The sequence below is a fragment of the Hyperoodon ampullatus genome (genome assembly GCF_949752795.1).
Source record: "Hyperoodon ampullatus genome assembly, chromosome: 1".
Lineage (NCBI taxonomy): Eukaryota > Metazoa > Chordata > Mammalia > Artiodactyla > Ziphiidae > Hyperoodon > Hyperoodon ampullatus.
The window spans coordinates 90,232,279-90,248,867 of record NC_136914.1 but is presented as its reverse complement, the minus strand read 5'-3'; the positions used below and the strand labels follow the sequence as shown (position 1 = coordinate 90,248,867).

Genomic DNA, 16,589 nt, shown 5'->3' with positions numbered 1-16,589 from the left:
TTTCCTCAAATGTTATCTGAAATTTCAAAGTGAAAATTACAGCAATGGTAGCTTTTGAAATGTATTCTCAATTTACATATGCTTCCACATTATGATATACATCAGCTCTCCACTACTAAACTTTACTCTAATAAATGTTTGCTCATTCAGAGAGCACTTAACATTCTTTTTGATGCCACAGTAATTATTATGATTATCAATTATCATTGTGTAATATGGCAGGGGAAAAACTGATTATGTGAGTCTTTTTGCCTGATTAGGTCCTCTAAAAGTAACTGGAATTTCTAGGTAAACATTAAATACCTTCTCACAGTAATAATATAGTATGGCGTTTTTAAGAGCATAGTGCAAGATTCACACAGCTCAGTTGCAATCCTGGCTCTGCTAGGATACTGAATAAGAAAGTTTTCTGCGTCTCTGTTTCCTAATTTAAAAAATGGAATCGGTAGGGCTTCCCTGGTGGTGCAGTGGTTGAGAGTCTGCCCGCCGATGCAGGGGATGCGGGTTCGTGCCCTGGTCCGGGAGGACCCCACATGCCGCGGAGTGGCTGGGCCCGTGAGCCATGGCCGCTGGGCCTGCGCGTCCGGAGCCTGTGCTCCGCAACGGGAGAGGCCACAACAGAGGCCCGCGTACCGCAAAAAAAAAAAAAAAAAAAAGGAATCAGTAATAATACCTGGCTATAACAAGGTCAAGTTACTTAACCTGTCTGTGCTTCAGTGTTCTCAGCTGTAAAATGGGGATAACAGGATTATTGTGAGTACCACATTGTTAATATACATATATACGTAAAACGCTTTGAATAGTGCCTGGAACTTAATAAATGCTATATAAATATTAGGTACTTATTATTAATGTAGAGGAATTAATTAGGTTGAAGGGTTGTAAAGGACCGTGTAGTCCCAAACAGCAATCAGTGTATTTCTCAATCCCAGATAGAGCCCCGAATTTTTGAAAGTTCTCCCACTCCCTCCTCTCCCTTTCTCTTTATTTCTTATCGGAAACAGCGAAGTCAGAAGAATCAGGACCAGACCTGGCTCTCGACTACTTTCCTTAATAAAGGCTACTTTAGAGAGCTGTCGTGACGGTAAAAATCAGCCTGCTTCAGGAAAAGTATATTGTTAACTATAAAGGACTATGATAATAATGCCGTTAGATTTATCCTCTACATTGCTTTTGCAATTCAGAAGGGCACTTTCTCCACTCCAGCCACTTTTCCGCAACACTCCCTCAGCTTTCCGTCCCTCTTCCCCGACCCCGAAGCGTCTTCTTTATAAGTGCCTCTTCCCTTCTGTGAGAAAAATTTCCTGCCACCGGAAAGCCCGAAGGCGAGGCTAAAGATGGCGGGCAGTCAATTATGACCCCTGAGATAGCCTCCCGATACCGAGCTGGGTTTAGGGTAGTCGCACGGAAAAAGCGGCACCCTCGGGGTTTTGAACACCTCCGCCCCACCTCGCGCCCTCTCTGTGCGCCCACCCCGTCCGAGCCCCAATGCACGCCGGGAATTGTAGTTTCCGAAGGGCCCGCGCATGCGTTCCGAGGCCTTGCCCACACACAGTCACCGTCCCGGATGAGGAAGCGGCTAGTGATGCCACGCGTTCTGCGAGCGGTTAGTCGGGGCTTCTGGGAGCTGTAGTCGTTGAAAGCGGGCGCCGTCAGTAAGGGGACGTAGCTTTCTTTCCTCCGGGTTCGCTACTGCAGTTGGTTCCCGGCGGCAGCCGCCGGGTCAGTCTGCACTTCTCCCGTTACGGCGCTCCCCCTGAGTCCGAGGAGGCGCTTCCTTCCTCCCCGGTTCTCCTTCTTCGGCGCTGGATGCTCCTTGACTCGCGGTCCATTTCTCTGCCTAGTCCTCTCCCTCTTCGATCCATCTCCAAAGCCCGGGCTCAGCGGGGACTCGCCCTCTGGGAGAGACAGGGCCGCGACCTTTTCAAACCCGGTCCCCACCCCGCGGAGACCGTCCTCATTCCGCCTCTCACACCGGCTTCCCCCGCTGTCCTTTTTCCCCGCCTTGGTACCACCGCGCTCACGCTCCTTCCACTCTTTTTTTTTTTTTCCTCTGCAGGGATGGAAGCTTCCTGGCGCCAGGTGGCCAGTGGCCGAGGCCGAGCCCGAGGACGGGCCACTGCGGCCCCCTCCTCAGGAAATGGAGTCCATCTTCGCGGCGCCGGAGGTGGGCGAGAGAAGGGGTCGGTGGGCGCTGCTGGCCTTGGCCCCATTCCCGGTGGAGCTGCAACCTCTGCGGCTGCAGGTAGCTCAGCCCGGCGCAGCCCCGCGGGATCTGAAGCGCCGCAGACTTCCGTGGCCAGTGGTGAGAATGGCTCCCGTCCTCGGGCTCACCTGGATGCCTACCTACTAAGGCACTTGCTAGTCAGAACTGCCTTCGCATCCGTTTCTTTCCTTCTCCTTCGGGAGTTTATTATCGGCCTCACTTCTCAAACCTTTCAGGCAGCTAGTCATTCTAGGCCGATTCCCATCACACCTCTTTCATCCTCACTTTAATTGATATTAATCAGTGTTACTTCTACGTCCAGTGTTCTTCCCTTCACTCTTTTTTGCCTACTGAATCCCCCCGCCCCGGTTGCAGACAGTGGCCTGGGGGGCTGATTTAGCCTATAGTTTGGTTTGGTTAATACAATGCATTAAATCTGAATTGGTTGCCGGCAGTTTTTTGGTTTTTCTTTTTAAAATCTCATAAAAATCTGGTTAACAGCTTTTCTTGTAAGATAAGGTATTGTGGCTTTGGTACTTTTGTGCGTGGCAACAGTCGGCTGGGCTGAGGCGCAGAAATCTTATTTAGATTGGGTTTAGGCTTTCCACTTGACGTTGTGTTTCCTACTTCTGGGGCCAGTTGTCATTTTCCATTTTTATTTGATTGCCTTAGTTTAGTAACTTTAATTATCTATGTCCTGTAAACACTTGAGCTTGTGGTACTTTTTTTTAACTGCGGTTCCTAGTTACAAATTTCATGTCCTTTCTGGGATGTATCTGGTGTGACCTTCTCCAGCTTTCAATATCCTTCATCCAAGGCAGTGTTTTAGTGGAGCCTGGGAGCACACACGCAATTCTAAGTTGTCCATACTAATGAAAGAATTCAGGGGGCTAAGAGAATAATCCCTAAGATCATTTTATTGTTGTATTTGGAATGTATTTTTTAAAATATATTTTTTGCGGGGAGGAGCAAATTGAGCTTCTGAATGTCTCCTAAGCTAATTTTATAGATAAGTGGTATTCTCTTGGTTACTGAGTTTATGATAGTGGTGGTGGTGAGGTGTGTGAGAGGGAAAACTGAACAGTTTTGGTAAGCTTTCTTGGATTTTGTGGGTAGTAGAAAAGCAAGCATCCTTTAACTGGATAATTGAGATTTGTCCATAAGAAATAATATATGGTAAGGTTGCTTTGTCAGCTTTCTTTGAGATGATCTTATGTAGGTCCATTGATCAGGTTATGAATGTTTTTATTAATTATATCTGTCTAATTCAGCCTTTTAAAAAATGTCTTTTAAGTGCTCATTTCTCATAATGACATTTATCATCTTATTGTATATAACATTTTGAGTCATATATCTTATAGCAATTACTTTTCTCCTAGTACTCAAAGATTCCTCTGTGGGCACTGTACATTTTCCTCCAGTTTTACTTGAAACACTGAGTAGTCCCCAGCCAAGCTGGCTGCAGTAAGAGAAGGAAAACATTTCATGAGGAAAATAAAAGATAAACCATCATTAAGTACAAATACGCCACCTAAAATAAGAAAGTTTGTATTAGTAGTGGCTCATCGGTTTCAAGTGTGAAGTGGCACTAATATGGGCACTAATGAATTACGATCAGTTCAGTATGTTCAGTATGTTCAGTTCCGTATGTTGTGGCTCCTTTCTTGAACTATGGTTGCTGTCCAGAAGAGTTTATTAACACTTAAAGCTTGAAGAGAATTTTCATGGTCCTTGCTCTTGAGGAGTTTGAAATTTCATTGGGAAAGTGCTGTGAGGTAATCTAATTCTTTTTGTGTTATTATTTAAGCAAGTAACAAGAAGTACAGACAGTGCTAAACAGAATAGCAGAAGAACTAATCCAAAGCTTACTTAACATTTCTTTTTGGCATGAAGTTGTTGTAAGAAGCATGTTTTCCATGTTAGCAATATTTTGTGTGGGATTAATGTTGAATAAATATGTTTTGTGACCACATTTTAATAAAGACACAGAGTCCTTGAGCTTTCTAAGAAGCAGATTGTAAACATAGTGGGTAGACAGTGAATATTGTTTGTGCAAGGTCTTTGGTGGGCAAAGACAGGCTGGGTTATAGTGTGCAAGAGGGTGGTTTGAGAAAGCGCCTGCGTCTGCTGATTCTGATGTGCTCCCAGTGGGTATGTTTCCCATGTTTTAAAAATCACTGTGTACCATTCAATTTTTAAACATCTCACTTTAATTTTGTTAATATCCTGTTTTGAGGTTGATCACCAGTTTTTTGATACTTTATCATTGCTTTATAATTTAAAAAATTGATTTGTTAGTCATTCTAGAACAATTAGTTGGCATTTAGCAGAATATTGAACAAAAGTGAAAGTTTATATTGTGGTATTCTCTTTACTCATGTGACAAGAAATTTGAAAATACTCTTTTCATGGATGATAGTGAAATAGAATGCACCAAAGGTGACTTTTAAATCTGTATTTTAATAACGTATTGGTATATCATGGCTTGCTTTTTGAGAGATTGTTTTGAAGAAATGAAACTCATTTTTTTTTCTTTTAAGCAGAGCTAATGTCTCAAAAGAAATTTGAGGAAATCAAGAAGGCTAATCAAGCTGCAGCCAAAAAACTTGTTGAAGAACACCTTAACTCTTCATCTGAAGAAGAAGGAGATGAGGAATTTGAAGGAAAAAGAGGAAAAATAGTTGCTAATACGTTTGTAACTTACACTACTCAGACAGGTACTGTATGATCTTTTCAATTTTGACATTTTTACATCAATGAAAATACATTCCTGACTTTTTCTGACACCTTTACTCTATGTGGAATAGGTTTTGCATCTTAAGAATGAGCATTTTTTTGTTGTAGAGTTGAATTTTTGTACCTTTTACTATTTGAGTTATACGTTGTATAATGCTAATCTTTCTATAAAGCAAATAGGATGGCAATGTCTCTTACAGCCTTAGAAGTTCTCTTTTGTGTTTAATTGCATTTCATTAGAATGCTGGGAGGGGGATGCCAAAGGTCCCTGTGCAATGAGTGGGGTCAAGTTGTTCCTAACGATGATTTGATTGCACTTGAGGACTTTGAATACTCCTTTAAATCTATTCTTCATTATTCTCTTTGTCATCATGTTAAATGTATCTTGAAGTCAATTTCATTTCTTGACTTAATTCCTTTATTTTATATCTTACAACTTCTGATTTTTATATGTAAAAAAAAATCTAAGTCTCCTCAGGTCTGAAGTGTTTAATCACATTATATGTTGTATATATCTGGGTTACTCTCAAAGCCACATTTGTTTGTGAGAGAGACGGCCAAAGTGATGTTGCTGTGAAGATTTGGGACTAAGTGTAGAAGTAGATTATTTTAAATGTAAGTCTCTTACACTTTCCACATTTTATGCTTACAGTCATTATTAGAAACATTCTTGCATGCATTATCCGTATTAGTTGCCTGAGTATATTGATGGCATCATGAGCATAGGTACACATCATCAAAAAGGTTTCCAAGGAATTTACCATATCTGCCAAGGAATTAAGGTTAGGAAGCCTGACTAAGAAGTCTGGTTGAGCCAGGTAAAAATTGATAAAGAGGAACCTTAAGGTTAGGAGGTTTCTTGCTTTTAGAGAACTTCATAGAAAGTAACCTCAAGGATCCTGCTTCAAGAAGACCTCACTGAAACCACTCTAGATACAGATTTTATTTTTAAATAGGAAATTCAGTGATATAACTCAGTATTTCTGCCTAGTGTTTAGAAAACTTTTATCATTTGTAAGTTTTATTAATTTTTTTAAAAAATTATTTATTTATTGGCTGTGTTGGGTCTTCGCTGCTGCGTGCGGGCTTTCTCTGGTTGCAGCGAGCGGGGGCTACTCTTTGTTGCGGTGCGCGGGCTTCTCATTGCAGTGGCTTCTCTTTCAGAGCATGGGCTCTAGGCGCGAGGGCTTCAGTAGTTGTGGCACGCGGACTTCAGTAGTTGTGGCTTGCGGGCTGTAGAGCGCAGGCTCAGTAGTTGTGGCGCACGGGCTTAGTTGCTCTGTGGCATGTGGGATCTTCCTGGACCAGGGCTCGAACCCGTGTCCCCTGCATTGGCAGGCAGATTCTTAACCACTGCACCACTAGGGAAGTCCCACTTTTATTAGTTTTTAACGTGGCTTTCATCTTAAAGTGTTAAGGCAATTTTTCTTATACTGTATTATGTCAAATCCATAAATATTTTGATGTTCGTTCCTTTGTGTTCTGTACTTTGCCTCTACCAAAGTAAGGAAATCTGATCGCTTAACTATAAAACGATAAATGCCAGGGTCATGAGATGGTTCCCATCTCACATTAGTGAATTGAACACCAAAACTTTACCAGAGAAGTCCATCCTTCTGTCTGAGCACAGCCTTTATACTTTTGCGATCTCTCAGATTGCAAACTTGAATGGTCAGCTTCCTGATGGGTATCGCTATCTTGCTGGCCTATGGAAACACAAACATATGTTGAAAGATAACTTATTTCTTCTCTTGTTCTCCTTATCTCTATTAATACTACAATTTTCCCAGTCACCTACCTAAGCCAGAAATCTGGGAGCAGGGTTGGCATATACATGAATGAGTGTGTTTTATTTGCTACTGCTCCTCCCCTCTGCCCGTCAGACAGCTCATCTAACACAGCACTCTTTCCTTCTGAACATCGACTTTTCAAAGCAACACAATCTAATTGTCACCAAGTCCTGCTGAGTTTTACTTCCTAAATTTCTTAAATTCATCCCACCACTCCCCACGTGCTATCATCACCTTAATTCAGGCCCCTACAGCTGTTTAATATATGGATTAAATCCACATAATAACTCTGAGCTAGATATTACTATCGTTACTATTTTAAAGATGAGAAAACTGGGACAGACACATTAACTTGCTCGAGGTCAGTTTTTGCTTTATCTGCTGTTAACTGCCTCTTAACTTCAGGCACTTCATGTTTCCAGTCTTGGCCTCCCTCACACTTATTTTTCTTCAGTTTCCAGAGTGATCTTCCTATGCATGACTTCAAATGCCATGCTATCTGTCGTGACATCTTGGGCAGTATACTTTATTGTTGCAGCCAAATTTTAACACATTTTTCAAAGAAATCTTACATAAATTTTATGAGTATAAGATTAGACTTTATTTTATTAAGGCCTGTTCATCTTGTTTTCATATTCTATTTTACATGTTAGCTGTTAAATTAGATGAAATTTTAAAATGTTATACATTTGTTAGAGCCAGCTGTGTCAGAAAGCAAAATAAGTACACAGAATATGATTATTAAGTCTGCCTTTAAGAATCTCTTCAAACTTAGGTATTTGTTTAAAATAAAGCAACTGTCTTAATAATTTTATAATATTTTATAGTTGAGGAGTAATTTTATGTATATTTTGTATAATACCATAAATTATACTTGCATTTATATTATGGTAGAGCAAGTTTTTGTGAGTGTTGTGTTTACTCGGATGATCTTAGAAAGTAAAGAATTATCTAAGTGTCCTATTTAATTTTTCTTTTTGGTAACTTAAATTTTGGTTTGTACCATTTTATTGCCATGGTAAGTTCTGTACTTATAATAGTTTATGTTATTAGTGTACTTTTCTTGGAGACTCAGTTAACCTCTATTGAACAATCCTTATTGTACTAAAGGCCTGTAGGTTTATTTCTCTTCCACTAAAGTGACTCAGATTATTGTCCTTTTGTTGTGTGTGCTTTTGGGTAGCTTTTCTGCCTTTCACCGTGCTGTTATTTCTTGGACCTTCCTGTATTAAACCCTTGCTGTGGCATAGCATAGTCATCAAGAGGGCTCACTTTGGAGTCATACTGAAGTTACGTAAGTGTTCTGTGCCTCAGTTTTCTCATCTGTAAAATGAAAGTAAAAATAGCTTATTTAATCTTACTGAAATATGAATAGTACAGTGCCTAGCAAGTAAATGCTTAATAATTACTTAAAGGAAATACAGTCTAGTAATTTTTTTCTAAGAAGTCATGCTTCCTTTTTTAGCAGAAATAGCATAATTTAATGAAACAAAGTTATTATACTGTATTGATCTCAAGATCTTTTCATTCAACAGATTTTTACTAAGAATTTTCTATGTGTCAGACACACACACACATAGACTTTTACACACTTACACATTCATACGCATATGCTTATATTTAGGCTCAATGGCTTTGCTGAGCTTTGACTTTGCAGTTCCTTTCACTTTGCTTTTTGATATGCTTTCCCTTGTTACTTGACATCTTGCTGCTGTTGCCTGTGACTCTGCCCCCACCAGATTTGTTAAGGACTGTAACAGCAAGTATACTCTGAGAGAAGGTCAAGGTAACTGTTTTTGAATCAAGTACATAAGATGTAATGCATGGACTTTGTGACCTCTTGGAAGTTCACTGGTTGCTTTTTTCTTAAACTTCTCATTTTTTCAGCTATATTTTGAGCAATTGATATTACTAGACAGTTCTCACATAATGTGGTGCTGTTAGTGAGTTTGTGTTATTTTCAGATGTTGCTTAACCTGAAGTTTTCAATTTTTAAATTTCAAGATGGAGATGTTCGTGAGTTAGAGCGAACAAAACAGTATGTAAATGAAGCTTTTCAAGCAGGGGCTATGACATGCTTAATTTGTATTGCTTCAGTGAAGAGAAACCAAGCAGTAAGTTTTTCTCCTTATTTAAATTAATGTTATCTCCCCCAAATATCTTATTTTGCATTTATAATTTGTAACCATTTATTATTCTTTTTGCTTACTTTTGTTTAAGAATACTTCATTTGAGATTCTCTTTATGAATTGATACTCAATTTTTGGGAATCTTTAATTAAAAGAAAAATAGCTCTAAATGAGCAATCAGTATTTTTAGCACTATTAAAATAAAAGAAGCAAATATTTTCAGTTTCAATGCATATGTCAATTTGATAAAGCATTTTTAGTATCGGTACTTTAGAGATTCCCATAAATACTGAAATATTAAGTAAACTATATTTCATTACTTTCAGCAGGTTTAAAAAAACATAGATATGCTCCCTGCCTTCAAGGAAGTAAAACCTAGCACTGACAATTGCAGTTTATTAGTGAGCTTCTCTTGTGTTGAAGGCACTGTGGAAAGTGGCTAGGGTTAATGGGGAGAGATGGATTCAGAGATAACTCATGTACGTAGAGACGCTATGGCCTAATGGTGAAGTTATGTATATATACATTTAAAGGGCATTAATAAAGCAATTAAGGGGATGTGATGACTGAATAGGATAGACTTACCATTTAGGCCTCAGCTTAATCCACTGCTATTTTAGCAGCATTGCCTAGAGAAAGAAAGACAGGTCAGATGTGAAATGGATTGGCCGTGTAGAGTGAATCAGAAATTTAAAATATATTGGGTAGGATAGCGTAGCAGACGCAGGTGCCTTTGGTGCCCTGAGTCACATCTGGTTGCCTTACTCTGATTTCAGCTGCAGTGGAGGAATAGTCTCTCTGCATCCGGATGCAGTTTCACTGTAAACACTTGCTATGTGTGTGAATTTTTCTTTTCCAACCTCAGTGCTTTCTCCTTGGGAACTGACTCAGCCAGGAAATGGGTGTAGTGCAGAGCAGAGTTAATGTCCGTTGGGGCAGCATTCCACCATAGGGAGCTGGGGGATGAGTGCCCTAGTCTCCTGTTTGTTAGTGGTTGGGGATGGGGGTGTCCTAGGCATGTTTTACGTGGTTTTTCAGAGCATCCCTAGCAGGACTGAACTTTGGCCCTTAGCGATAGTCAGCTGAACAATATACAGTTTATTGGCATTTCCTCTTCCCTATCTTGGCCTTTTACTTCTGCATCCCAGTTCTTTTCTTAGGCACTGCTTTGCGGGGAACTCAAACTAAAAAGTTGGCTGTTTTTCAGTGCTCCTGCCGGCTTATGCAATATATTCCATGTCTGATTTTATTGAACAGCTGCAAAATGTTATGATGAAAAGTGAACTGATTTTTGTCAGTTATAGCAAAGTATTGGCTGGTTAAAAAAATTAATTACTGTTATTCTTTAAGCTGTTAAATTTTGTATATGTGTGTTTGTTGTGTGCGTGTGTGTGTGTATATATATACACACACTGAAGTTTTTTGCTCACCTAATTTTTAGAATTTAGCATTAAGTGCTAGACTAATAGGTTTTATATAACTATAGGGCAACATAGAGATTGTATGTACATATTTGTGTTTAAGGATTTTTTTGTGGTGTTATTTATAATTGGAAAAACTGAAATTTCCAACAACCTGAACTTGGTTAAATTATGGTAAACAAATCAACATGATATCTACTGTACAGCTATAAATATCATATTGTATGAACCTACTTGATAAGGGTAAATGCTTATACTGTGTTAAAAGAAAAGGCTATATAAGGTTATATATCAGTACAGTAGGACCTCATTTTTTAAAAGTATGAAATATATACAAAAAAATTGGAGACTGCAGAACGTTAGCAGTAGTTGTTTCTAGCTGAATGAATCAGCATGATTAATACTATTTTTCTTTAAAGTGTTCTGCATGTACATTAGTTTTTATAAAGAACATTTCTTCTGTTATGCCGGAAGGAAAGTTTTTTTCTTTAATCCTTATGTAGCTCTTGAAATAGTTTAGTGTGGTGCTTATTTTAAAGTATTGTGGAATTATCAAAGTAAAATCATTGCATGCTTGTTAATTTCTGATACCTTTGTCTTAGGTTTGGAGTTGTTCAGGATGTTTCTGTATATTTCACATGCCCTGTATCCAGAAGTGGGCTAAAGACAGCCAGTTTCTGGTATCTTCTCCTTTGATGGATGATGATTTTGGAAAGAGAGATTATCCCTGGCCTTGGTAACTTTTTCTAATTTAGTTGGAATGTTTAGTTGTAAAATAAATGAAAATTGTAGCTCCTCAGTTGCTTTATTGGCAGTTTCAGTATCCATGCTTGGCCTTCAATTAGTCATTTGGTTTGTGAAGATATGAGACCAGCTAATGGCTCCCCCCGCCACCCCAGTTTATATAACTACTAGTTCCTTTTGCTAACTAATAAAATAATTCAGACTCTGTTTTTCCCCTGCAAAACAACTCCTTAGTAATCCTTTTTAAAGAACTTTCATTTCTTTAGAACTAGAATCCATCAAAATTCTGGTACTTCTCTCAGGAGCTCCTTTTAGTATGTATTGGTATCACATTGTACAAGACTGTCCTCTAACATTTTGATCAATGGCTTCCAATTTTATCCTCAAAATCTCTCAAAACTGCAGGTGTATATTATCCAATCTTATTAAATTTTCTATATTTATTATGTTAGTTTGGCTTCTAGGACTAAAACTGCTTTATTTTAATCTTAATAGGTAAAAATCTGCTTTAGCAGAGAATGTGAAACTATTTCAACTTTTCTTTGACTTAGGTACATTTGAAATATATAGATTTTGTATTAGATGTTGAGAAATATGAAATTCTTTGTTTATTTTCAAACATTTTTCCCCGTAATTCTAGATTTTGTCATGTATCTTGCTGCTGTATTACCTACCTATAACCGATTTCTCTCTTCTTCTTGCTATTGCTAATATATTTTGCTTATTTGTAGACCACCCAACCAAACTTTTAAAACATTGAACTTTATAAAATTGGAATGAATATCTCAAGAATAAAGTTCAGGTTGTTAGTAGAAAGCTAATGTTGCTTTCTTTTGTAGCTGTATTTTAGATATGTGTTGTTTAATATGGTAGCAACTATCCACACATGGTTATTTAAATTCTTAAAAATTATGAAATAGAAAATTGTTTCTTCCTCAGTTGTACACATTAGCCACATTTCAAGTGCTCACTAGCCATGTGTGGCTAATGGCCACTGTGTTAGACATGACAGGTATAGAACACTTCCATCATCTCAGGAAATTATTGGACAGAGCTCTTCTAGATAGTTGAAATTGATTTTAGTAAAATCATGTTTCTTACTAATATAAAGATGGAGCAGAGGTTACATTAACATAAAACTGATTGTGTATACTCTATTATTAAGTATATTTCTGCCTCATGTCACTTTTATAAATGAAATTAACTTCAGTAATTTCATTCTTTGTAGTCCAAAATGTAGGTTTGAGTACAAACGATCTGACACACCTAGTAGGTACTATTGCTATTGTGGCAAAGTGGAAGATCCACCTTTAGATCCATGGCTTGTGCCTCATTCATGCGGCCAAGTATGTGAGAGAGATTTTAAACCTCCTTGTGGCCATAAGTGTTTACTCCTCTGCCATCCAGGTGAGTTATATATTATATTTCTAATTGTGGGTGGTTATTTCTTCTGTTGAAGTAAAAAAAATTGTGAGAGTTGAACTCAGAACTTAAGTTTACATAAGAAAATATTGGAAGGGATTGCCTTTTGAAGTATCGGTATGGAAAGCTTTAGAAATTACTGATAGGTGTAGGAACTGAAAATTTTTACTTTTGACTTCTGATTTTTGTTTTTTTTCCCTTTCATTGGATTCTAGGTCCATGCCCTCCTTGTCCTAAGATGGTCACAACTACTTGTTATTGTAAGAAAGCAAAACCTATCCCTCGTCGGTGCAGTGCTAAGGAATGGTCCTGTCACCTGCCATGTGGACGGAAATTGCTTTGTGGACAACATAAATGTGAAAATCCTTGTCATGCAGGTAAAAGGTCATACTGTTAGGTGTTCTGGCCTTAAGCAGAAGTCAAAGCAGTCTCTGTTGCTTTTATAATGTTCCATGCTAATTTATCATTTTGATTTTAGGAAGTTGCCCACCCTGTCCAAGAGTTAGTAGGCAAAAGTGTGTCTGTGGCAAACAAGTAGCTGAAAGAAGCTGTGCAAGTCCACTGTGGCACTGTGATCAAGTAAGTGTATATGCATTTTGAGGAGTGGGTGTTAAAGTATACAGAAGCATAAACAATTAGAAATGCTAATTAGGTTCAGTTGGATAAAAGGAGAGGAAGAATAGCAACTCAGATGAATTATATTCATGTCTTAGGAAGCTTTTTCAATTTAATATCATTTTAATTACCAGGGGAAATTTTTTTTCAAATTACCAGCTATTTGTTGAATTTTGGATTTAGTACATATGTACTCTTTCCTCTTTTCCCTCTTCTTGAGTTAATCCAATGGAAGTAGTATTGATTCTGTAGATTGTCTTAGAATTGGCATGGTTTTAGTACCATTTGGAAATCTTTGTTGGATGACCATGTGAAACTGCATGTTCTTTTTCCTTTATTACATTTAAAAAATATACTCCCTGGCACATAAGAAATGTGTATGTATATGCTTATGCATATATACATATGATACCTATGTAAGATATAAAGCATAATAATTTGAGGAATCTAAACAAGTTGCTTATTTGTGACTGAGAAATGATTATGTCATGTACAAAGTCTTTTGTTAACTTTTAAGTCGTTAGTGCTTATTGCATTTTATTTTAGGTATGTGGGAAAACACTGCCATGTGGTAATCATACGTGTGAGCAAGTTTGCCATGTAGGTGCTTGTGGAGAATGTCCTCGATCTGGGAAAAGGTTCTGTCCCTGTCAGAAGTCAAGTAAGACTTTTTAAAAAAACTTTAGAGTACTTTCCTAATTAAATTAGATTTCTCTGGGAGCTCATAATGTAGTTTCAATAATAATACAAATTTGATATTAAGTTTCTGTACATTTAGATGAGAGGACAATATAGCATTGTGGATTAAGAACTCAGATTTTGGGCCCAAGCTTCCTGAGCCTCTGAAATGGGGGGCTTGTCAATCTCAGACCAACCACTTTTCAGTCCATCAAAGCACATTGAAGGTGTACCTTTGGTTTCCATCTGTACCCCCTCCCAACTCCCCAGTTCTTTCAACCAGTGAGGAAAAGTCATTTGGGGAAGTAAATGTCAATAAACTCCTCTGCATGCTGATAAACAAACAAACAAACAGACAAAAAAACCCAGAAAAAAACTGTGAAGTAGAGTGAAAATAATAGGCTGTTTTTCGAGATTCATTATCTTCGATTATCCAAGGGTCACCATTCTGAATAGCGTGTGGACACATGTAAATCTGTTTAAGTAAGATTATGATGAATGTAAGTGTTCCAAGATGTGTTCCTTTTAGTTCCTCTCCCCTTCTCCCTTTCATTTTTTCCGTCCATGAATAAATCTCTGCTAAAATTTGAAAAAAAGAAAAAAATGACTAGGCGTATGTGGGTTCAAATCCCACCTTCATGAACTGCAGTTTTCTCAAGTTAAATGGGGACAATAATAGTACCTTCTTTATAAGATAATTGTGAGAATTAAATGATAAAATGCACGTAAAGTATTTAGTATAGTGGCCAGCACATAAAGGAAACCTAATAATGATAAGCTATTGTTATTGTTGGGTATTAGATTATAGGTGAATTTAGTTTGGGCTACTTTGAGATAAAGGCATAGAAGGGTTATAGTTAGAGTTCACTTTCTTGACTCAGCACCAATACCAGCACACATATTTATAAGATTATTGCAAACACTTGTTATGTTTATGTTAAAGGTCAGTTTCATAGTTTTTAAGTCTAGATCTTTTTTTTTTCCTCCATCCTATGAGGTTGTTTAGAGCAAATTTTTTTAATTGTTCTATATATTGTAGAATTCTTCATAGTGGTTTACATGGGCTTACTCATTTCTTTAGAAAAGTATTTCTGAAGTAGTTAGCTCATAAAAATATGCTTCTTGAGAATGGTAACTTGTCATGTATTGAATTCTTTTTAAAAAGCATAAACTTTACAAATACAGGTTATTTTCTTTAAAGTTAACTTTCCAATAAATATGTAGATGCAAAAGTTCATAGTCTGAAAGACCTGTCATTCTCTAGGAATCCAAAAGTACATGGCACGTTATTTTATAATAATGTATGTTATTTTTAATATTGATTTTTTTGGTCTGCTTCTAGAGTTTTCTTTGCCTTGTACAGAAGATGTACCAACTTGTGGAGACAGTTGTGACAAAGTACTTGAATGTGGAATCCACAGATGTTCACAGCGTTGTCACCGAGGTCCTTGTGAAACATGTAGACAAGTTAGTCATGTCCTGTAATGATTACTTTTAACAGCTATCCGTCATAATATGTCAAGTGGGATTGTTTTGTAATTGTTTTCATAAACATCTGTGTCATGATCTAATATTTATGATGAAGCAGGACAGTATGCCAGCAATTAAATCTGAAATTACCTTTTTTTTAATTTTGCTTGGTAAAAGTTTGAATGTTGTCTTTTTTTTTTTTTTTTTTTTTTGTGGTACACGGGCCTCTCACTGCTGTGGCCTCTCCCATTGCGGAGCACAGGCTCTGGACGCGCAGGCTCAGCGGCCATGGCTCACGGGCCTAGCCGCTCCACGGCATGTGGGATCTTCCCGGACCGGGGCACGAACCTGTGTCCCCTGCATTGGCAGGCGGACTCTCAACCCCTGCACCACCAGGGAAGCCCTGAATGTTGTCATTTTTATAGACTAGTGTGGGGTTGTTTATTCTCAGAAGATATTCAAAGCAATGGTGAATTAGGCCTAGGGATGATAGGGGAAAAATGCCTAGATGTCATTCTGGTTTTGACGTACTACTAGATAATCCAGTTTTCTTGTTTTACTGAAACTAGATGTGTAGATGTTATTGTGTAACTAGATATAAGGGATTTTTAACATGTGATGTTGTTTTACTATTTAATATCAAATTTTTACTAAATTTAATAATGGAAATTCTGTGAAATCTTTTTGGAACAAACAAATGTCTTAGGAAATTCTTTATTTTTTTAAAAGTCTTTCATACGAAACACTCTTAAACTTTTCTCTTTTATTTTTTAGTAATTATAGAGATTGCAGTGTGAAAAAAATCATGTCAACGAAAGTCAATTTTAATAGCATTTATTTGATTCTTCTAGGAAGTGGAGAAGCATTGTCGTTGTGGAAAGCATACAAAACGAATGCCGTGTCATAAACCGTATCTTTGTGAAACTAAGTGTGTTAAGATGCGGGACTGTCAGAAGCATCAGTGTAGGAGAAAGGTAATAAGCTTGGAAAACTGATTTTAAAATTCTCTTGGATTTTTCGTCTTTGGGCCCATGATAAGTGCCATCTTGACTTGTTCCTCAAATACTTAGGCATATTCTTTGCTTTCCATATGAAATACTAAATAAATATTCTACATTATTTTTTGTATTAGTGGGAAATCTTACCAAGGTTTTTAAATAACAAGGGTCTCTTTTTGTCCTATGCATAATTCCTTCTACTTGGTTCTTGGCTGTTTCTGTTCCCTGACTTTATTTATTATTTTTTTTTTTTAAAATTATTTATTTATTTATTTATCGGCTGCATTGGGTCTTCGTTGCTGTGCACGGGATCTCCCTAGTTGTGGCGACCGGGGGGCTACTCTTTGTCACAGTGTGCGGGCTTCTCATTGCAGTGGCTT

General features: G+C 37.7%; 1 protein-coding gene across 2 annotated transcripts in view; it reads left to right on the top strand.

Moving 5' to 3' along the window:
• Positions 1–2,046: 2,046 nt before the first annotated feature.
• NFXL1 (nuclear transcription factor, X-box binding like 1) overlaps positions 2,047–16,589 on the top strand; it is a gene marked incomplete at both ends in the record, with an annotated part of 55,727 nt that continues 41,184 nt past the window's right edge. The window contains 10 exons of one of the 2 annotated variants that reach the window (XM_079701621.1): positions 2,047–2,305; positions 4,750–4,923; positions 8,737–8,846; positions 10,885–11,018; positions 12,255–12,433; positions 12,664–12,825; positions 12,927–13,027; positions 13,610–13,724; positions 15,084–15,208; positions 16,063–16,185. In XM_079701621.1, the coding sequence (XP_079557747.1) occupies positions 2,062–2,305; positions 4,750–4,923; positions 8,737–8,846; positions 10,885–11,018; positions 12,255–12,433; positions 12,664–12,825; positions 12,927–13,027; positions 13,610–13,724; positions 15,084–15,208; positions 16,063–16,185 (1,467 nt within the window). Of the gene's footprint in view, positions 2,321–4,749; positions 4,924–8,736; positions 8,847–10,884; positions 11,019–12,254; positions 12,434–12,663; positions 12,826–12,926; positions 13,028–13,609; positions 13,725–15,083; positions 15,209–16,062; positions 16,186–16,589 lie in introns of both variants that reach the window. The other variant, XM_079701622.1, reaches the window with a different exon arrangement.